At 41.5% G+C, this 23,398-nt stretch overlaps 1 protein-coding gene across 1 annotated transcript in view; it reads right to left on the reverse strand.

Moving 5' to 3' along the window:
• Positions 1 to 1,583: 1,583 nt before the first annotated feature.
• elp3 (elongator acetyltransferase complex subunit 3) overlaps positions 1,584 to 23,398 on the reverse strand; it is a 120,066-nt gene continuing 98,251 nt past the window's right edge. The window contains exon 15 of the mRNA XM_073056692.1: positions 1,584 to 2,673. Coding sequence (XP_072912793.1) covers positions 2,597 to 2,673 — 77 coding nt within the window. The 3' untranslated portion in view covers positions 1,584 to 2,596. The remainder of the gene's footprint in view (positions 2,674 to 23,398) is intronic.

A 23,398-nucleotide genomic window follows, 5' to 3' on the forward strand; every position in this document is an offset into this window, starting at 1 on the left:
CCTGTGCTCCCAGTTCACAGTAGCCAACTCCTCCCTCATCCCATTGTTGTCTCCCTTGTTCAAGGGTTCCATTCCTGTATCTAATAAAGTGGCCACTGAATGTATATTGCTTCTTCCTATAGATGCTGCCTGGCCTGCTGCGTTCCACCAGCATTTTGTATGTTGCTTGAATTTCCAGCATCTGCAGATTTCCTCGTGTTTGTTGTCAGTGATGATAAACCTGATTTTGATTTTCAATGCCTCCCCTCCAAACACATTTGCCACAGTTCAGACTGTAGCAATGGGGAGGCTTTGAGACATGTGTGACAGAATCTGTCTTGGGAGAGCTGTTGATGTGGAGTCAGTTACACCCTGCAGAATGTCCTCATTTTGTCTCTTACCAGTGATTTTAGTATACCATTGTTGCAGTGGTTTGTTCTGTTACTTTGTTTTCTGTGAGTGAATTAACATGATGAATGAGCTTCCCTTTGGTGTAGTTATTCTACAATAAAACGGTTGAGTGCATGAGGTATTGGATAGATTGCCTTGCTGGAAGCAAATGTGCAGTGTGATATTGAATACAAGACACATCTATCAACGCAAGTGCTCGGAGGGCCTCTTATTGGTCATCTGGGGTGGTTTTTGTGGAATGTAATACAGAGCAAACTGGAGGGAAAAAAGCCCAAGGAGGAGTGTGGCAAACAAAAGTGAGAACTTAAGTCTTAAGGCAACATTTGTTGAAGTATTGGAGTTTTAAAATCACAAAAGGTTATAGCTCTTTTTGCCACAATTCGATTAATTCTTGCCACTGCCAGCTGAATGTCAACTGTCTGTGAAAGCTATCTGTTACAAATCACCTAGATAGGATTAAATACTCAAAGTTAATGTGTGAGAAGAAAGCCTTTTTAATAAAGATGTTTAAAAGTGCCCAGTTGACTTGCTGAGTTTACAGATGAAAACAATTAGATTGTAATTTTCCCAGGAAAAGGATTATCTTGGCTGTTACAATATGAATCTCCAGTGCAAGGAGAGTCTCACACCATTTGATAAGACCTTTCAGCAGATCCTGTGCCATGGTCAGCTACAGTCACTTGTGGGATGGACTGGAACAGATCACTTGTAACCAACTGATGGAGGAAGTTTTACATTGCAGCCTGAATACTGTTCTGCTCCTGTTGCTGCAGACAAGGCGCCTGTATACAGACAGATTGAGCAGGATATCAGTGTGACTGCAGACAAATGATTGATGGGAGAGGATACTAGTTTAAAACTGAGCAAATGGGATAAAGGACCACAGAAGTAAAAAAAAATAATGGGATGGTGTTCTTCATTAAGGGAACAATTCATAGCTGGAACCAAGAGATTCTGCAGATGCTGGAAGACCAAAGTAAAATGATGGAGGAACTCAGCAGGTCAGGCAGTATCTATGGAGAGGAATAAATGGTCAGTATTTTGGGCCAAGACCCTTCATCAGGACTCTTTATGATGTAGGGTCTTGGCCCGAAATGTCAAATCTATTCCATTCCATACCTGCTGAGCTCCTCCAGCATTTTGTGTGTGATCCATACCTGGAAGTGCATTCCAAAAGGGAACAAAGGCTTGAATCATTTAATAATCATTTATTAACTTTGGTGGTGTTGGTAGCAGCTAATACATCAAACATTGGGTTGATCTTGAGTAGGTTAAAAGGTCAGCACACCATTATAGACCAAGGAGCCTGTACAATGCTGTTACGTTCTAATATCCAAGCTTGTACTTCCCAGTGGCACCATTAAGGGAACATCCCATAGCAATATTAAGCAAATACACAATTTTATGTACACAGTTCTGTTTTTACTTAAGATTATTCAGAAACATAATTTCATAATTGTGCTTCTGGAAATGTACAAGGTGATGAGAGTGGACAATCATCAGGGCAGGGTATCATCATACCCAGGACAACCTGGGTATGCCCAGGTTCATACCGGAGGGCATAATTTTAAGCTAATTGGAGGGAAGTATGGGGAGTGGGAATTGTCAGAAGTAGTTTTTTTTACACCCAGTTGAGGGTGCATGGAATGTTCAGCCTAGGGGTGCTGACAGAAGCAAATGCAGTAGGGATATTTAAGAGATCCTTAGATAGGCACATAGATGAAAGAAAAACAGAGGACTCTGTGGAGGGAAAGGTTAGATTAATCTAGGAGTAGGTACAATATTGTGGTATGAAATATTCTTTGATCAAATACAGTAATGGATCTTCCAATTTCCACCTCCCACCCTTAACCCCCATTTTTTTTGAAATCATTTAAATATCTCCTTTGACTGTGAGGGTGTTGATAACTGAGGCAACTGAAGGTTGTACCAGAGATTGAGGTTACTCCGTGACCCCTGTAACAATACACATTGCATTAATCAACAATCTGTACACATACCCAATGAAGATGCATCACGCTGTGTCTAAAGCTGTACAATAATCTGTGTATCCAGAAACCAGGCGTGATGGCATCAAAGCCTTGGCAAGTATTAAGCACCCTGAAGTGATATAGCAAATGTCTTTCCTTTTAAAAGGAGCCCAGCTGCCTGGCATCAGGACCTTCACCCAGTTTTGTGTTCAACTCCACAGAGAGGGAGAGGTAGCTCAGTTCAGATGCTTCACCATATAGGGGCCTTCCAATTCGTATCCAGTCTTCCTATAGTAATTCCTTGTACCAACCCCTGCAACAGAAAGGAAATTACATCAATATGTACTCATAAGAACATTGCAAAAGGGATGTGAAGGCAGCAGAGAGTTCAGGGAAGGGCAATGAGACTTATTTCAGGTCTGCAGGATATGAGCAATGAAGAAAGATTGAAATATTTAAGTATTTCTAGCCTGAGGGATTTAATTTGCACACAAGGTTTGAGGAAGGGAATGAATGTCGGAGATGATGGGAACTTTCACGGCTTAAATTTTTGTAATTGACAATCAAAAGATGTGAAGGACAGGCAATAAATGGGACATAATTTTAAGGTGATTGGAAGAAAGCTGAGAAGAATGTCAGAGTTGAGTTGTTTTTTTAAAAGTGGTAGGTACGTGGAATACTCTGGCGGGGTGGTGATTAAGGCAGATACAGTAGGAACATTCAAAAACTCTTAGATAGGCACATGGATAACAGAAAACAAGAGGGCTATGTGGGAGGGAAGGATTGGATTGATCTTGGAGTAGATTTATAGCACCAGCAACCGAGGTTCAATTCCCGCTGCTGTACGTAGTTTGTACTCTCTCTGTGACCGTGTGTGTTTCTTCCCACATTCCAAAGATGTATGAGTTAGTTAGTCACATTGGTGTAATTTTGTTGAACCGGAAGTGCCTGTTACTGTGATTTATCTCTAAATAAAGGTTGGCAAAACATAGTGGGTCGAAGGGCCTGCGCTGTGCTGAAATGTTCTACAAAATACAGATGATCAACAGTGTAAGTGCAACCTCAACCTCAAGCTGCTGAATCCCTGCTTCTATTCACTTACAACAATACAAATTCTTGCAACAGCTGCCTCACAGTTCCCAGACATTAACCCAGACGTTACATGGAGCCTAATGACAGCCTGCGATACAGAAAGGTTCCCGGCAGACCACCCTGCACTGATCGTTTCTGCAGGCAATTAGTTACTGCCATCAGGCAGGATGGGCCAGTGGAACAATCAGTGCATCATTAGAGGAGTAAAGTGAAATATCTATACTAGCAGACATCTGTGTTTCAACATAAACAATAAAAAAAACAACAGAAACAGCCGTTAATCTTACCTACTACAGGATATTAACATTACTGGAATTGTATTGACGCAAGCACCTCACACCCCAGTGAACACAGGAAATTCGGTCTTTAATTGAGGTAGCACATTAATCCCAACTGCACTGAAGTGCCTTTCAGCTTTCAAAAAGGACCTTGATTATTCATTTAAGGCCAGGAACAAAATATCTTCCACGTGGGTTTAACAGTTTTTCTGTGAAACCGCCCTTTCATTCCCTCTTTTAGCTGGATTCAGGCTAAAGGAATTTTTTTCCTCACTCCGGCGATAAGGAAATTGCTCTTGACTTTAGGGTCCATCAGCTCAGTCTTGGGAGGCTGTATATTTGTTCAATCAGTGCACAAATTCTCTCCCCGCAAAGATTTAAATAGAAAAATCAATTGAAACATTCAAGGCTGGTCTTGTCTTGTAAGTTTCAATTGTCTTTATTTACTATTTTTCCAAACACAAGATTCTGCAGATGCTTAAATCTGGAGACACACACACACAGACTCGCTCTCTCTCACACACACCTGGAGGAACAGTGCATAAAATCTGCTGAAGTGCTGATTAATTATAACCTAATTAATTGGCAGAACAGCCAAAATGGCCAGAAGGGGGGCTGCTTCTCAATATCACTTGACAATCAATGCTTCTTTCCCTTTATCAGATTTTTGAATGGGCCATGAACATTACCCCACTTTCTGCTCTCCATTGCACTACTTATTTATTTATATTTCTTATTGTAACATAGCAATTTTTTTGTATTGCACTGTACTGCTGCTGCAAAACAATAAAATTCAAGACATATGTCAGTGATTAAAAAAAACAGATTCTGACTGGGGGCAGATGGATTGCTCGCAAGCTTCGGAAGAGAAAGCAGTGTGGGAATGAAGAATCATTGCTCGTGTGGAAGTTTGCGGGTGGCAAAAATGATTTAGACTCTAATCAGAAACACAATTTCAAACTTTGTGGATGACGCCAGTCTGGGCAGTGTGTGGAAAAGATCAATACCATGCAGGATGGCAATGTGTCACAGGGAGATACTAATAAATATGAACAGTGCACAAATAATTGGCAAATGGAGATCGGCATTGATAATGTAAGGTAGTAAATTTCTGTAGTAAGAGTCACCCTTATCTCTTTCCTAGGGATGAAATGTCTAGAGTTCATGCATTTAGGTGGGGGAGGGGTGTAAGTTCAAAGGAGAAGTACAGGACTTGTTGGGCTGGAAGGGCCCGCTATTGTGCTGTATCTCTCCATTAAATAAAAGTGAAGATGTAATGCTGAGGCTTTATAATAAGGCATTGGTCACACTACCTTTAGAGGATTGTGAGCAGTTTTGGGGCCCCATATACAAGGAAGGATGTGTTGATGTTGGAGAGGGTTCAAAGGTATATGAGAATGATTCTGGGGATGGAACAGTTAATATATGAGGAGCATTTGATGACTCTGGATCTGTAGTCACTGGAATTTGGAAGAATGAGGGTGGATCTCACTGAAATCTACCGAATATTGAGAGGCCTGGATAGAGTGGACATGCAGAGAATGCTACCAATAGTGGAGAGTCTAGGACCAAAGGGCACAGCCTCAGAATAGGAGGTGATCCCTTTAGAACAGAGATCAGGTAGAATTTCTTTAGCCAGAGGATGGTGAATTCTGAGGAATTCACTGCCACAGAAGGTCGTAGACATCAAGTCATTAGGTATATTCATATTGTAGGTTGGTAGATTCTTGAAAAGGCGTCAAAGATTACAGAGAGAAGGCAGATGAATGGGGTTGAGAGGCAAATAATTCAGCCGTGATGGAATATCAGAGCAGACCCGATGGAGTGAATGGCTTAATTCTACTTCTATGTCTTGTGGTCCTCAAGTGTAAAGACGAATGAGTAATTCAGAATGTTATTACAAATTCAATAATTTCCATGTTGACAAATAATGCTGATTCAGTTGATACCTAAAGCATTGTGAACTCTAGCGGTCATGTTATTGTGCTCGCTATGTGGAGAAACTTCAGTAGAGGTTAAAGGATGCAGATTCAACCAGGGATCTATATTGCAGGGTCATTAATCATTGCAATTGCCACAGCTGTCAGCCCTTATCTTGTAATTACACACAGTTCTCTTAGTCATGAGGACCCTCTAATTCAAGTGTTACGGAGCATATCGTCATACACTGAATCACTATGTAAAATCTCTCCAATTGACAGGCAATTGTGGGGAAAAGTGGAGAGCCATCCAGATAACGTCTATCCTGTTAAATGTAGATTTGGCTTCCAATACACATTTGCAGGTGCAGCAACTACAGCTCACTGAGTAAACTTAGATGCAATATTGTACATGTAGGAATAACCTGGTACAAGATTGCAGCTTAAATATGAGCTTTGTCACATACTTTTGTCAGTGATTCTAAGGATTGTGCTGGGGATAACCTTAGTAGTGTTGCCACGCTTCCGGTGCCAACATGGCATGCCCTAACCCATACGTCTTTGGAATGTGGGAGGAAACCCACACAGTTGTGGGAGAATGTACAAACTCCTTGTTGATAGCAGTAGGAATTGAGCACTGATTGCCGACACTGTGAAATGTTGCATTAGCCACGACATTACCATGCCACATCTTTGCTTAGATTTACATCTTAGCTTCAGGCCTTCGACATTTGACTGCAAACGACCCCGACAGTGGTTGTTACTTTACACTTGGTATGAGCCTGCATCATGCCAAAAATATAGTCAAAAGTATATAACTACCTTCTTAAAGCAGAGTATTTCAGTGATGTATAGTAAATGAAGAAAATAGAAGGCTGCGTGTGAGGGAAGCATTAGAAGGATATTGGGGTACACTTACATAGGTTGGTACATTATGGGCTGAAGGGACCTGTACTGTTCTATAAGATAAAACTATAACACTGTCACACATACATCGAAATGTAGATGTACAGTGAAATGTGTTGTTTGCATCAATGATCAACACAGTCCTAGGTTGTGCTGAGGGCAGCTACAAGTGTTGCCATGGTTCAGGCACCAACATAGTATGCCCACAACTCACTGACCCATATGTCTTTGTAATATGAGAGGTAGGTTGTTCTTACAGAGAACGGTGAGTGGTTGTAGAGGCAGATACATTAGAGGTATTTAAGTAACTCTTAGTTGGACATATGGATGTTAGAAAAATGGAGGGCTATGTGGGAGGGAAGGGTTAGATTGATCTTGGAGTACATTTATATTGGTTGGCACAACATTGTAGGCTGAAGTGCTTGTACTGTGCTGTAATGTTCTACAGTACATTAAAATGGAACTGAGACTTGCTTTCTACTGCGACTGGTTAGTTCAAGATTTGATCCAAAAATTCAGCAGTTTGCAGTGCTTACATGTTGCAGTCAAAGCAGTGAACACTGATGAACTGCTCAATTGTGAACGTTCACACCAAAATGTAATCATTTCAGGATTAAATACCCCTGAAGTGTTTTACTTTGCAGGTGACAGGGCCAGAGCAGGAGATTCAGTGCAGTTTCTTGTACTGATAGAAAATAAAGCCTACTGATGACCTGAATATCCCAAAGCTGCAAGTTAAGTAAGGAAGGATCTCATCGACACTATATTCACAGAACAACAAATCATGTAATCCAGTTGGTTTATGCCAATATTTATAATCTGCACTGGCTAATCACACCTTCCTGCTCCATTCTTTTCATACAAACTTCCATTACTTCTCTGTTCCACTAAACCAGGGTTTCCCAACCTGGGGTCCACAGACCCCTTGGTTAATGATAAGGCTTCATAATGTTAAGAAGGTAGGGAACCCCTGCACTAAACATACTACCTTGTTGTAATGTTACTTTTACTGGTTTGAAATTCCCCAGAAATTTCCCCTCTTTTATAATAAAGTCAGTTATATTTGCCACCCTTCAATCTGTAGAAACTACTTTAGAGTCTAAAGAATTTTGGAAAATTCCTATTGTCTGGACCGCATCCTTTAGTATTCTGCAATATAAACTCAGTGACTACTTTATTAGATACACCTATATACACCTGCTCATTAATGCAGATATCTTCATGCGGAAGCAACTCATTGTATAAAAGCATGGTCAAGAAGTCTGTTGTTAAACCAAACATCAGAATGGGGGAGAAATGTGATCTAAGTGACTTTGATCATGAAACGATTGTTGGTGCCAGACAGGGTAGTTTCAGTATCTCAGAAACTACTCATCTCCTAGAATTTTCGTGCACAGCAGTCTCCAAAGTTTACAGAAAATGGTGCAAAAAACAAAAAAATCTCTAGCATGAGGCAGTTCTGAGGGCTAAAATGCCTTTTTAATGAGAGAGGTCAGAGGAGAATGGCCAGACTGGTTCAAGCTGACAGGAAGGTGACAGTAACGTGTTACAACAATGATGTGCAGAAATGCTTCTTTGAACACACAAAACATCAAACTTTGAAGTGGATGGGCTACAGCAGCAGTACAACATCAACATACGCTGAGTGGCTACTTTATTAGGTACTGGAAATCCCTAATTAAGTGGCTGCTAAATGTAGATTATCAGTGTCTGGGGATAGACTGGTTTATTATTGTCACCTTTACTGAGGAAAGTGAAAAGCTTGTCTTGCATGTTGCTCCAGGCTCAACATGAAGCCCAGAGAACTTGGCCTTCACCCTGCCTTGTGCAGCTGGATCCTAGACTTCCTGTCAGATCACCAGCAGGTGGTAAGAGTGGGCTCCCTCACCTCTGCCCCTCTGACCCTCAACAGAGTTGCCCCTCAGTGCTGTGTATTAAGCCCCCTCCTTTGCTCTCTGTATACCCATGTCTGTGTCACCACCCACAGCTCCAAGCTGCTAATTAAATTTGCTGATTGGTTTAATCTCAAATAATAATTATGAGGCAGCCTACAGAGAAGAAGTCATCACCATGCCACAATGGTGTCAAGAAAGCAACCTCTCCCTCAATGTCACAAAAACAAAGGAGCTGATTGTGGATTACAGGAGGAATGGAGACAGGCTAACTCTTACTGACATCAATGGATCTGGGGTTGAGACGGTGAACAGCTTTAAATTCTTTGGCATAAACATCACCGATGATCTCATGTAGTCTGTACGTACCCGCTGTGTGGTGAAAAAGGCACAACAGCACCTCTTTCACCTCAGACTGTTGAAGAACTAAGAACCTTCCACAGGGGCACAATTGAGAGCATCCTGACTGGCTGCATCACTGCCTGATATGGGAACTGTACTTCTCTCAATCACAGGACTCTGCAGAGAGTGGTGTGGACAGCCCAGCACATCTGTAGATGTGAACTTCCCACTATTCAGGACATTTACAAAGACTGGTGTGTAAAAAGGGCCCGAAGGATCATTGGGGACTGAGTCACCCCAGCCACAAACTGTTCCAGCTGCTACCATCCAGGAAACAGTACCATAGTATAAAAGCCAGGACCACCAGGCTATCAGACTGCTTCATTCATGCTGACACAACTGTATTTCTATGTTATATTGACTAACCTGTTGTACATAATACTTACTATAAATTACTATAAATTGCACATTTAGACGGAGATGTAAAGATTTTTACTCATATATATGAAGGATGTAAGTGATTATGTCAATTCAATTCATACAGATCTATTAATTACATAGTCTATTGAGGTAGTAAATGGTAAAACAATAACAATGCAGAACTCAGTGTAACGGCTACATTGCAGGTAAATGATAAATTGCAATAATATTTCAAGTAAATTGTGAGGGAAAGAGTCCCACCTTGTCCTAGTTTTATATGAGCTGTCTTTGAGCCTAGATGCAGGAAGATTGTTTCCAATGTTGGGGAAGTCCAGAACGAGGGGTCACAGTTTAAGGATAAAGGGGAAGCCTTTTAGGACCGAGATGAGGAAAAACTTCTTCACACAGAGAGTGGTGAATCTATGGAATTCTCTGCCAGAGGAAACAGTTGAGGCCGGTTCATTGGCTATATTTAAGAGGAAGTTAGATATGGCCCTTGTGGCTAAAGGGATCGGGGGTATGAAGAGAAAGCAGGTACAGGGTTCTGAGTTGGATGATCAGCCATGATCATACTGAATGGCAGTGCAGGCTCAAAGGGCCGAATGGCCTATTCCTGCACCTATTTTCTATGTTTCTATGTACATGCTTTCCAAATTTTCTCTCCTCATCCACCAGGCAGAAGACACAAGAGAACGGCCAGGGTGGGAGGGATCTTTGATTAAGCAGGCTGCAGTAATGAAGCAGCAAGAAATTTAGACAGAGTTTGTGGAGAGTCTGATTTCTGTGATGTGCTGACCTGTGACTATAACTCCATGCATTTCTCTTTACTAATATTGATTTCCTTTAATTCTCCCTCTCTAATACACCGCAAAGTTACACAACTTCCTTTGTGAAGGCAAAATCCAAAGTTTAGGATTAACTATTTTGCCATTTCTCTGCTACCAGGTTTGTATTTGTCCACCTCCTTGTTACTACCATCAGGGAGGAGGTACAGGAGTCTGAAGATCCACACTCAACAATTTAAGAAGAGCTTTCTTCCCTCCACCATCAGTTTCTGAATGGTCTATGAACCATGAACACTCTTTTGCACCATTCATTATTTCAGAATCAAAATTAGTTTATTATCTCAGACATATGTCGAATTTCTGCCGAGAGGTCGCAGCCCAAAATATTGACACTACTTTTTTCTGTAGATTTTGCCTGGCTTGCTGAGTTCCTCCAGCATTTTGTGTCTGTTGTTATGTTGAATTTGTTGTATTGTGGTAGCAGCACACTGTATACTTAAAATATACTATATAGTATAATTTTTAAAAATATAAATCAATTAATATGTAGTGCAAAAAGAGAGCTTTCTTTTGATCGCATCCTCTTCCTTTGGAACATAAGCAGACATCCTTCCAACCCAGATTAATGAAACACCTAACAGCCTTATCATTTGCTCATTTATTTTTGTATCTCGCTATTGGTGCAAATTAAAATGAATTTGCACGATGCCACATCTTTGGCAACACATTACAACTCACAGACTAATAAATTAGAATCAGAATTGGGTTTATTGTAAATGACTTAAGTTGTGAAATGTATTGTTTTGTGGCAGCAGGTATAACAAATGATCATATCTAACAATAAAGATAAATAGTGTAAAAGAGGACTAGTGAGGTAGTGTTCACGGGTTCATTGTCTGTTCAGATGACAGGGGAAGAAGCTATTACACAGTACTGCTGATCTGAACTTCTCAATAAGCTTTACATAAACATCTTATGTGCAAGTACTTTATCTATAAAATTCTCATCAATTTTTAAAAACAAGATCTGATCACATTATTTTTTTCCCCAGAGATGGGAGCTTTAGCCTGCAAGTGTTTCTTTTATGTTAAACCCAGGGTTTTGAAAATCATTCTTGTGAATCTTGAAACTGCAATGGAACCACTTTTTTATATTATGTTGTGGAAGACTTGAGTGCATTTCAATTAATGTTCCACAAAAGTAAAAATAGAACATCTGCCATTGACTTCTGTGCCTGTGGAAATGAACCATTGTTGGGATTTTCATGATCTCGTCAAAGCCTCATCTCCACTTTGCAATGTATCAACAGCTCTGTCTCTCTAGGATTTTCTACTCAAGTGCAATCACAAAGAAGGCACGACAGCAACTCTACTTTCATAGAAGTTTACATAGATTCAACATCTCATCTAAAACTTTGACTAACTTCTATAGATGGACAGTGGAGAGTATCCTGACTGGTTGCATCATGGCCTGGTATGGAAACACCAATGTCCAGGAACGGTAAACACAGGCCATTCCACCATAGGCAAACTCTCCCCACTATCAAGCACATTTACATGGAGCACTGCCACAAGAAAGCAGCATCGTTATCAAGGACCCCACTCATCCAGGCCATGCTCTCTCCTCTCTGCTACCATCAGAAAAGAGGTACAGAAATCTTAGGTCTCACATCATCAGGTTCAGGAACAATTAATACCCTACAACCATCAGATTCCTGAATTAGTGTGGATAACTGAACTATTGTCTACACTGAACTGATTTCACAACCTAGAGTCTTAATTTCAAGGACTCTACAACTCGCGTTCTCCGTATTAATTATTTTATTTGCACAATTTCTTTTGCACATTGGTTGTATGTCAGTCTTTATTTATGAATAGTTTTTTCATAAATTCTATTGTATTTTCCTGTAATTACCTGCAAGAAAATAATCTCAACGTAATATGGTGACATACATGTACTTTGCCCCAACTCCACTCCCTATACATTCACGATTGTGTAGCTGACTCCATTTACCAGTTTGCAGATGACGGTAAGTCGTGTATATGATGGCGATACAGAGCTTACTGAACTGATGTCATGACAACAACCTTTCCCTCAACGTTAGCAAAAGTTATGGTCGTTGACTTCAAGAAGGGGGAACAATACATCTATTTTGATGGTGTTAAGGTCAAGAGGGGTGAGCGTTTCTTAGGAGTGAACACCACCAATAACCTGTCCTGGTCCAACCACGTTGATATCAGAGCCAAGTAAGCTCACCAGCATCATTACTTCCTCTGGAAGCTAAAGAAATTTGGCATATCTCCTTTGACTCTTACAGCACAGAAAGCATCCTATCACAGATGCATCACAGCTTAGTATGGCAACTGCTCTGCCCTTTTCCTCAAGAACTAGCCTCTTCCCCCTTGGACTCTGTCTACACATCTCAATGCCTCAATAAAGCAGCCAGCGTAATCAAAGTTGCCACTCAACCCTAATATTTTCTTCGCCCCCTTCCATCCGGCAGAAGATATAATAGCCTGAAAGCATGTACCACCAGGTTCAAGGACAGTTTCTATCCCACTATTATAAGACTAATGAATACTTCCTTGGTATGATCAGATGGATTCTTGACCTCACAATCTACTTTGTAATGCCTTGCACCTTACTGCCTACCCACACAGCTTGTTCTTTGCACTGCAACATTTTATTCTGCACTGTCATTGTTTTTCCTTATGCAATCTCAATGCACTGTTGCAATGAGATGATCTGTATGAAGAGGATGGGAGATAAGTTTTTCATTGTAGCTCAGTGATTAACAAACCAATTCACCAGTTTATTTAGCACCATAGCTCCTATCCCAAATTTATTCTTATGTAAAATGTGCTTTCTGTTAAGATTCTATTGACAGATTAAACCTGCTCTGTGCTATTGTAAACTCCAAGAGGAGCTCAAACTTGTCGTGGTTTGCAGGCTTGTGGGCCTCAATGACCCAGAGAGCTATGTTGGCTGGAGTCAGGGCATTGTGCTTTGGCTCTTGGTAGGGGCACTCATGCCAAATTGGTCAAAGGGTAGAGACTAGACTAAGAGTGGTCCACTGGTCCTCCAGGTGCAAGGGGTTCAGCTCAGGGCTAACAGTCCTGACTGGTAAAGACAAAACTGCTACAGAAACAGCAATGGAAAATCCTTTTACATCTGAGTGCCCATCTGAGACTTGCATGATTGACAGTAGTGAAAATCGAGCAGAAGCTACTGACATAAAGGAAGATCTGAACACGGCCAGAGATGGAGGATCTTCATTGCTGCTCTAAATGCCCCTGGCATAACAGGCAGTACGTAAGTGCTATAGTAACCATATTGTAGCACTTTACTTTCTATTTTGCTGAGGAGGCTGAAGAGAACTGGGTTACGCACATAAGTACGTCATTCTATAGATGCACAGCAGAGAGCACCCTCACATGCTGCATCATTGTCTGGAACGGAAACTGCATTGCAGTGGACAGGAAGGCTCTACACCGGCTAGTTAAAAGCTGCCCAACACACGCTGTCACCAACCTACTGTCCAACAAGGACATATATACAGAAAAGTGCTAGAACAAGGCCAGCAACATCATGAAGGAACCCACCCACCCTACTCGTGGACTGTGTCCCACTTTCATCAGGGATAAGGCTAAGCACCATCAACGCCAGGACCACCAGACTCAAACAGTTACTTTCCCCAAGTAGTAAGGCTGATCAACACCTCCACCCATTAACCCACTTCTCTGCACCCCAACCACCACTACTTTATTATTTCACGTCAGATGTACAGATACTCCTGTACTTAGTGTCACTTACTGGACCTACAATCAATCTATGTTTATAAGCTAGTTTATACATGTATATTTTATTTGGGGTGTATGGGGTGTTCAGGGAGGGGTAGCACCTCCGGTGAAGGGGCCTGTCGTGCCCATCCTGGGACAGCGCACTCACTTTTGGCCCCTACCAGATGCTCAGCTCCAACCTGTGGCTCTAAGTAGCTGTTTACATGCAGCAGCGGCCACACCCTGATAGAGCGCTTTGACGGACAGGCCAAACCAGGTGAGGGTAGCTGGCAAAATCATACCTCAGTGAGATAGGGACATGCCTGTCCCAACATTTAAAGTCAGCTCCAGCAGACTGAGTGGATGAGATCTACAGTAAGATCAAACAGCCAGGAAGGTGGTACTGCAGGGCTCTGTGGAGAGTGTTATGAATGTACCACAGCTCTGAGGGGCCGAAGGGTGCGGGGTAGCCCCCTCCTTTGTGAGAATCGCAAGATCACTATTAAGTCAGTTCAGGGGACACAGGAAATGAGAGAAAGACATGCAGAATCCACAAAGAGTTGGAATGTGTCCTGGCTTCCGAAAGGCGGACCCATTGATACCGGCTATTGTCTCTTGGAGACGGACTTGTGTATTGCATCCTGTACGATGCAATCAAAGCCCCAGGCAATGAACCAAGGAGGAGGTTGGTGGAGGGATTGCATCATCCCAACCTGATTGACACCTGAGACCCTGTGAGTCAGGATAAAAAGAGGGTCTGTGGGAACAGCCCCTCAGACGCACCAGAAGAAATGCTAGCGATCCCGTAATAGCGAAAGCCGGTGGAAGGCCACGTGCGTCCACTTCCATTTGCCCAGAATCGGTGACCTTTGCCACGGAAAAACGGTTTTTAGCTAACAACGGGGAACTCAACTCTCAACGACTCTCGAAGGATTGACATCATAAATGGAATGGGCAAGTTTTAACCCGTCTCTCTCTCTCTCCAACAATTGCCACACAGGGTCCCCAACGGCTGCAGCCTGTATGAACTGAACGAACTATATATTTCCATCGGACAATTCATTATCCCCTAGACAACGATACAGCTTATTTCTTATTGATTATTATTATACCCGCGCTTTCAGATTTAGTATTGACGATGTATATTATCTGTGTGTTTGCATTGATATTACTTTTTTGTGTATTTCTATCAATAAATACTGTTAAAAATAGTACCATCAGACTTCAACGGACCTCTCTATCTTTGCTGGTAAGTGACCCAGTTACGGGGTACGTAACAAGAGCACAAGCCATGATAAGGCACAAAAAAATGTCATTGTCATCCACTGCAACCAAGGAAGACCCCAATCTCAGGTTGAGAGAGTGGAACTGCACCAGCTCTTGGTTTTTACACTTTTAAAAACTCTCCCACACAGGTTTCATCCTGTTGTTGGTCACAATTGATAACTATCATATTTATATTTATTGTGTACTATTGTCTTTATTTTGTGCTGAATATGGAGTATCAATTTTGTTCTCCTTTACACTTGTGTACTGGAAATAACATTAAACAACTGTTAATTTTTTACGGATATTTAAGTTTGCTGACAACAACACCGTCATTGGCCAAATCAAAGGTGATGACGAATCAGCATATAGGACGGAGATTGAAAAACTGACTGAGTGGCGTCATAACACTCTCACACAATGTCAGCAGGAACAAGGAGCTGATTATTGACTGCAAGAGAGGGAAACCGGAGGTCCATGAGCCAGTCCTCATTGGGATATCAGAGGTGGAGAGGGTCAGCAACTTTAAATTTTTCTGCATTATCATTACTCCTGGGTTCTGCAGGTAAGTGCCATTATGAAAAAAGAACTGCAGCACCTCTACTTCCTAAGAAGTTAGTGAAGATTCAACGTGATATCTAAAACTTTGACAAATTTCTATAGGTGTGTGGTGGAGAGTATATTGAGTTGTATCATGGCTTGGTATGGGAAACACCAATGCCTTTCAACAGAAATCCTACAGAAAGTAGTTGATATAGTCCAGTTCATCACAGGTAAAGCCCTCTCCATGAACGAGCACGTCTCATGGAGTGCTGTCGCAGGAAAGCAGCATCCATCATCAGGGACCCCCAGCATCCAGGCCATACTCTTTTCTCACTGCTGCCATCAGGAAGAAGGTACAGGAGCTTCTAAAACCCACACCACCAGATTCAGGAACAGTTATTACCCCTAAACCATCAGGCTCCTAAAACAAGGGAGGATAATTTCACTCACTCCATCACTGAACTGTTCCCACAGCCTATGGACTCACTTTCAAGGACTCTTCAACTCATGTTCTCGATATTTATTATTATTCTTTGTATTTACATGGTTTGTTGCCTTTTGCACATTGTTTGTTTGTCCATCCTGTTGTGTGCAGTTTTTCGTTGATCCTGTTACGTTTCTTAAATTTACAAGAAAATTAATCTCAGGGTTGTATCTGGTGACACATCTGTACTTTAATAAATTTACTTTGAACTTTGGATATTCTTCATAGTGCATGTTGCCAGGGTAACCAACCCCCACATTGAGGGGCCTAAAGTTAAGCCTGAATGACTCCTGTGTGGGAGCCCACTTCAGGGTCGGTTACAGTTACAAATCCAAAAGCAATTCTCCCAGATCAATTCTCTGAACATCTACAGGAGGTCAAATATAGAGCATTCCTGGTTAAACTGCACAGCTCCAAACACATGCAGTGGTTCTCATTCTGTTGTTTATTCTTCTTTCCCCAACCATACTCATGTTTCTTAAATGAAAACTAGTTTCTGTATTACTGCAGGCACCTTGAACTTGAAGTAATCTGTAGGAGAGTGGCGCCAAGTTGACCCTCTCAATTGCTCTTCAATTACAAATATAATGAAAAGTTATTTTTTGAGGCTTGTTTTCAGAGAGAAAGATTTGAAATTCAAGGGGGAATTAAACTGGCATGGAGGCCAGGAAAAGATAACATATGAAAATGCTTGGTGCATCCAGAGTGCTAGTCTTGGGACGGGGTTCGATACTAAAGGTTGATCAGAAATAATACTGAGAACATGAGCTAAAAGTGAGACTGTAGGTAGTGGAATAGTTCAATTAAGTTATCATTGCTGGTTCAGGAGCCTGATAGTTTTAGGGTAATAATTGTCCCAAGGCTCCTGTACCTCCTGCCCAATGGGGTATTCCCAACTTTTTTTATGCCATGGACCCCTACCATTAACCAAGGGGTCCGTGGACCCCAGGCTGGGAACCCGTGTCTGATGGTAGCAGCGAGAAGAGAGCATGGCTTGAATGGTTGGGTTCTGTTGTGCAGGAGGCCATTCAGCCCATCAGGCCCTTGCTGGTTCTTCGCAGAGCAATTCCATCTGTCCTTTCCACCCCCTTCTTTCACTGTAGCCATTCTCAATTCCTCTTCCATTCCTTTCCCAATTAATTACTCTAATGGTAATTACCAATAGCTAATTCTCCTACCAGCTCCTCTTTAGTATTTGGTAGGAAACTGGACTGCCCAAGGAAATCTACAAGGTCACAGGCAGACTTCACAATGGGAACACCCATATTTAGAATTAAACCTAGTGCTGGAAGGAAGTTGCACTAACTACAACACCACGCTGCCTTTTGTGTATTCCAAACAACTGGAATAACTGAGAGGATTCTCCTCTATCGGTGGCAACAAGTGGCAGATTAGTTGGAAAACCAACAGTGTTCTTATGAAGTGGCCAATTCTGCCATGGACGATCCCAAGATCGGCTGAGAAAAGAGGAGGCTTAGCCATGGGCTAGCAAATCCATCCCGTAAAAACCTGGAGCTACAGAAATGCCAACGGATTCTCTAAAGACCTCATCCCTGGGAGAGGAAGTTTGCACTGGGAAGATGAGCTACACCTGGGAGCAACTTAAAAGTCTAGCCCAAGTGCACCCACCATGTTAAACATTATTTATTCATTCAGCAATACAGCGTGGAATAGGCCCTTCTGGCCCTTCAAGCCAGTGGTACTTCTTAGGACTGTGGGAAGAAACTGGCGTACCCAGGGAAAACTTGCACATTCCATGGGGAGGACATATAGAGACTCTTTACAGACAGCACTGGAATTGAACTGCAAAACCCAACACCCCAAGCTGTAATAGCGTCATGTTAAAAACTACATTACTGTAGTGTCCAAGGTATTAAGGGTATGAAAGAGAAGCCAATTGATATGTTTTTTGTAAAAAATATTTCTTATAACCTTATATTCTTATAACTCTTTGTAAATTCTGTTTTTTGTCTCCAACTTGGTTCAAGTGAGAGCATCTTCTGTATTCCATAAGCTGCCTCCAGTAATATCTTGAACTCTACCACATTCTGTCTTTTTGTACTGTAGTTCCAGCTTTCCAAAACTGACTAATCCACAGACTTTTTAAAATGAGTTGGAACAGTTTCTGAAAACAAATCAAACCCTTCAGCTTTTGGCAAATACTGAAGTGATTAGGCAGCTGGAAGAGTACTGTTTTCCCTATCTTTAGCGTTGTTCTTCTCTGACAGCTGAAGCGCAATTTTCACATGAAATAAGCCTTTTACACTCCGCCTCAACAGTATGCAGTGATTGCAGTAAAGCTTTCTAGTTGCTCCAGTGTTGTTCTGCTATGTTGGAATTTTATTTCAATCACTCAAGGTTTCTTCACTTTATATTTTCATTGGAGTAGAATTAGGCCATTTTGTCCATTGAGTCCACTCAACCATTCCATCATGGCTGATTTATTTTCCCTCTGAACCTCATTCTCCTGCCTTCTCCCCATAGCCTTTGATGCCCTTAATAATCAAGAACCTAACAACCTTTGCTTTAACTACAGGTATACCCAATGGCTTGGCCTCCACAGCCGTCTCTGGTAAAGAATTCCACATATTCACCACTGTCTGGCTAAAGAGATTCCTCCTCATCTCTGTTGTAAATACACTCCCTCTATTCTGAGGCTGTGCCCTCTGATCTGAGACTCCCCCACTATATAAAACATCCTCTCCGCATCCACTTTAACTAGGCCTTACAATTTTCAATAGGTTTCAATGAGATCCAGCCACCATCCCATATTCTTCTAAACTCCAGCGAGTCCAGGCCCAGAGTCATCACCACTCCTCATACATTAACCCTTTCTTTCCCAGGATAATTCTTGTGAATCTCCTCTGGACCCTCTCCAATGCCAGCACATCCTTTCGTAGATAAGGGGCCCAAACTGCTCACAATACTCCTAGTGTGGTCTTATCAATACCTTATAAAGTCTTGGCCTTTTTTCATTCCAGTCTGGACTGGGTTGGGGATCTTGCCCCCTGAAGTAAGGGGTAAAATGTAGCGCTGTGTGTGTAAATGTAAGGTTCCCTGCAGTGAGGTGTGCACAATCCAGGGAGAGGACTAATGGTAAAATCAGAATCTAGGTGTAAATTGTAAATGTGATTTTAATTTGTGGCCCGAGCTTCTTTGTTCTGGCAATGAGTATGCAAAACAACCCAATCAGAAAACAGGTTCTCTGTGCCCCACAGTTAAGCAGATTCTGTTGTCATCTATCAACTGGAAAGTCTGAAAAGTCACGCCTATTCCTTAATCCCATTTTATTTACTTATGCACACAAAGAACTGCATGGTCCCTGTCTCCAAACTGTTCTTAAGTTTGATCAGAGAAATGACTTTTTTCATACAGCAATTGACTACCTGGATACCGATAATGACCAACTGGTAACCTTGTGTAGGTTCAAATTCCTTAGAATCCTTCGTTTGCATCCTTGTCTTGGAATGTCAAATGGCTTCGGTCCCCTGCTGTACAAAAGAGAAGCTATGCTCTTCAAAGACCTCTCTACAAAGGCATTGTTTGCCTAGGTTGACTGCACACTGTACATGCAAGTGACCACTTAATTAGATACACCTGTCCATTAATGCAAACATCTAATAAGCCAGTCATGTGGCAGCAACTCAATGCATAAAAACATGCAGAACATAGTCAAGAAGTTCAGTTGTTCAGACCCCAAACATCAGAATGGCGAAGAAATGTGATCTAAGTGACTTCGATTGTGAAATAATTGTTGGTGCCAGATAGGGTGGTTTGAGTATTTCAGAAACTGCTGATCTCCTGGAACTTTCACACACAACAGTCGCTAGAGTTTACAGAAAATGGTGTGAAAAACAAGACATCCAGAAAGCAGCAGTTCTGCGTGTAAAAATGCTTTATTAACGAGAAAGGTCAGAGGAAAATAGTTCAAGCTGACAGGAAGGCAACAGTAACTCAAATAACCAAACATTACAACAGTGGTGTGCAGTAGATCATCTGTGAATGCACAACAGGTCAAACTGTGAAGTGGATGGGCTACAGTAGCAGAAGACCACAATGGTTTTATTCCTGTATCTAATAAAGGTGCCTTGGCAACATAGCAGTTAGCACTATGCTATTATACCTGGGGACAGCGGAATTTGGAGTTCAATTCCAGCGCCATCTGGATGAAGTTTGTTCCTTCTCCCTGTTACCATGCTGGTTTCCTCTGGGTGCTCCAGTTTCCTCTCTCAGTCCAAAGACATTGATGGGCTGAATGGCCTAATTCTGCTCCTATGTCTTATGGACATACCAATTAGTAGGTTCAATTATAAACAAGAGAAAATCTGCAGATGCTGGAAATCCAAGCAACACACACAAAATGCTGGAGGAACTCAATAGGACAAGCAGCATCTACGGAAAAGCATACTGTTGACGTTTTGGGCCGAGACCCTGCATCAGGAAGGGTAAATGTAAATTGTCCTGTGATTAGGCTAGTTCTAAATAGGTAGGTTGCTGGGCAGTGCATCTCATTGGGCCGGAAATGCCTATTTGGCTCTAAATTAAAAAAAGTAAAGTGGCCACTGAGTGCATGTAAACCATCCTTGCCTGGACTTCGTCTTAACCCTTACCCTGCTGCAACTTCCACAATATAGCAGGATGTTTAAGGGGTTAGGTGGAAGTATTCTCAATGAATAATGTTTCACATAACTTTTTCCACAGTACCTCACTGAATCAGCAATCCCTGGCTCTGATAAATTGTATCTGAGCCTTCCAGTTAATCCTTTCACAGCCTCTTAATCAGTGTGTGGATCTAGATTGCATAAATTGATTACTTGAAGGCGTTAAAGCTATTTTCTAGAGATCATAGATTTCAGTTTTCTTGTCCATCCCTGACACACTGATCAGCAAGTGTTGCCCTCACATCAAACCCAGTGAAATACTCCTAAGTTAGTAAATGAGCTGGCAAGCTGTGTCACTTCAGCATTTTAGTAAATTGCCTACAGCTTCAGTTTAGTTTTCTTAGCAATAAATATAACAGCTGTTAAACGGGGGTGTCTGAAGTCTCAGCCATGTCTATAATCGCTGAAATTCAGGTTAGGTTCAAAATCAAGTAAATGATAATAGCTAACAATAACATTGACCAACCCAGTAAACTGCCTTTTAAATCAAATTGAGTCAAAGCAGTACTGCATAGAACCAGGCTCTTTGGCCCATCTAGTTCATTCTGACCTGTAACTCTGCATAGTCCCATTGACTCGCACCTGGACCATAGCCCTCCATACCCCTCCCATACATGTACTTATCCAAACTTAATTGTTGCAATCAAACCTGCACACATCACTTCCGCTGGCAGCTCGTTGCACACTCTCTCCAACCTATGAATGAAGAAGTTCCCCCTCAGATTCCCCTTAAATATTTCACCTTTCACCCTTAACCTATAACCTCTAGTTCTGGTCTCATCTAACCTCAGTGGAAAACACCTGCTTGCATTTATCCCATCTATACACAGTTTTGTATACCTCTATCGAATCTTCCCTCATTCAAAATTCAAAATCAATTTATTGTCAAAGTACATATATGTCACCAGATACAAACCTGAGATAAATTTTCTTGTCGGCATTCACAGTAAATCCAAGAACCGTAATAGAACCAATAAAAACCACACCCAACAGAATGGATAAGCAACCAGTGTACAAAAGACTGTGCAAATACAAAAGAAAAAAATAATAAATAAATAAGCAATAAATATTGAGAGCATGAGATGAGTATTTGAAAGTGAGTCCATAGGTTGTGGGAACCGTTCAGTGATGGGGCACGTGAAGTTGAGCAAAGTTGTCCCACTGGTTCTAGAGCCTGATGATTGAGGGGTAATAACTGTTCCTGACCTGGTGGTCAGGTGATAATGGATCCTACATCAGCAAGGGAAAAGCAGTCTGAACCTGTTCAACTTTTCCCTACCACTCATGTCCTCAAGGCCAAAGAATCTATAACTCAGGCTCTCTGTATGCTTTCAAGTTTATTGATATCTATCCCATACATAGGTGACCAGAACTGCACAAAATACTTCTAATTTGGCCTTCACCACCCACTTAAACAACTTCAACATAACATCCCAACTACTACACTCAATACTCAAGATTTATGAAAGTCTTGAGTTCTCTTTGCAAGAGAGCTTTTGACACATTAAGGTAAGCAAGTATCCACGTACCCATGTGAAGTAAGCTTTAGAATAAGGACAATTTATCCAGACCCCACACGTTTTACTGCATCATCTCTGATAGAGATGTTCTGGAAGTTCATAGACAAGGTTTAAAACAAATCTGAAGCTCCTCCATAACAATTTTTTACATCAGTGCCTCTCAAATTGAAATTACACTCAGAGTCCACGTTATTAGATGCATCTGTACAGCTGTTCATTAATACAAATATCTAGTCAGCCAATCACGTGGCAGCAACTCAGTGCATAAAAGCATGCAGACATGGTCAAGAGGCTTAATTGTTGTTCAGACCAAACATCAGAATGGGAAAGAAATATGATCTAAGTGATTTTGACCACAGAATGATTGTTTGCGCCAAACAAGTTAGTTTGAGTGTCTCTGGCTACGTCCACACTACGCCGGATAAATCCGTAACCGAAGCTTTTTCTCTTCATTTTTACCCTCTCTTCACACTGAAACTGCGTTTTCCTCCCCCGAAAATTGAGCTTTTCTAAAATGCCCTCCAGAGTGTGTAAATTTGAAAACGCCAATTGGGCAGAGTAATGTGGATGGGATAACCGGAGATTTCTAAAAACGCTGTCACGATGTGCCGGAACAGATGGTGGTGGCAGCGCGGCATTTCATTGTTTTCTTGAACACAATTCCCCACACAACCTAACAATTTCAGAACAGACGGCAACGAGACCAAAGCCAGAAGAGTTAGAAATGTACTCATCAAATACTTTGACCCATAACTTACTAAATAAATAAGTATACTCACTTTGCCCTGTGTTCTGTCCTTGCTTATATGAAAGTGGTTTACCTATTTATGCAATTACTTCTCTGACAATAGATGTGTAACAGCCTAATGTAACATTGAATGGAAATACAAGATAACACTGATGCAGACATGTTTTATACATTTAACAAGGTGCTTTATTAATGCAACAGAGTTAGTCAGTTTTTTTAATGTTCGTCATCAGCTGGGTCATACTGTCCATGAACTCCCTGTCGGTTGCCTCCATATGCTCCAGTATTTGTTTTTTTTTAAGTTTTAAATCCTCCTGCATGACAGCCAACAGCTGTCCGTCATTTGGCAATTACCTTTTAAGTTTTTCTGGTCTGTAACTGTACAAATGTGCACTTTCACAGT

The sequence above is a fragment of the Hemitrygon akajei genome, chromosome 9 (assembly GCF_048418815.1).
Source record: "Hemitrygon akajei chromosome 9, sHemAka1.3, whole genome shotgun sequence".
NCBI classification, from domain to species: Eukaryota; Metazoa; Chordata; class Chondrichthyes; order Myliobatiformes; family Dasyatidae; genus Hemitrygon; species Hemitrygon akajei.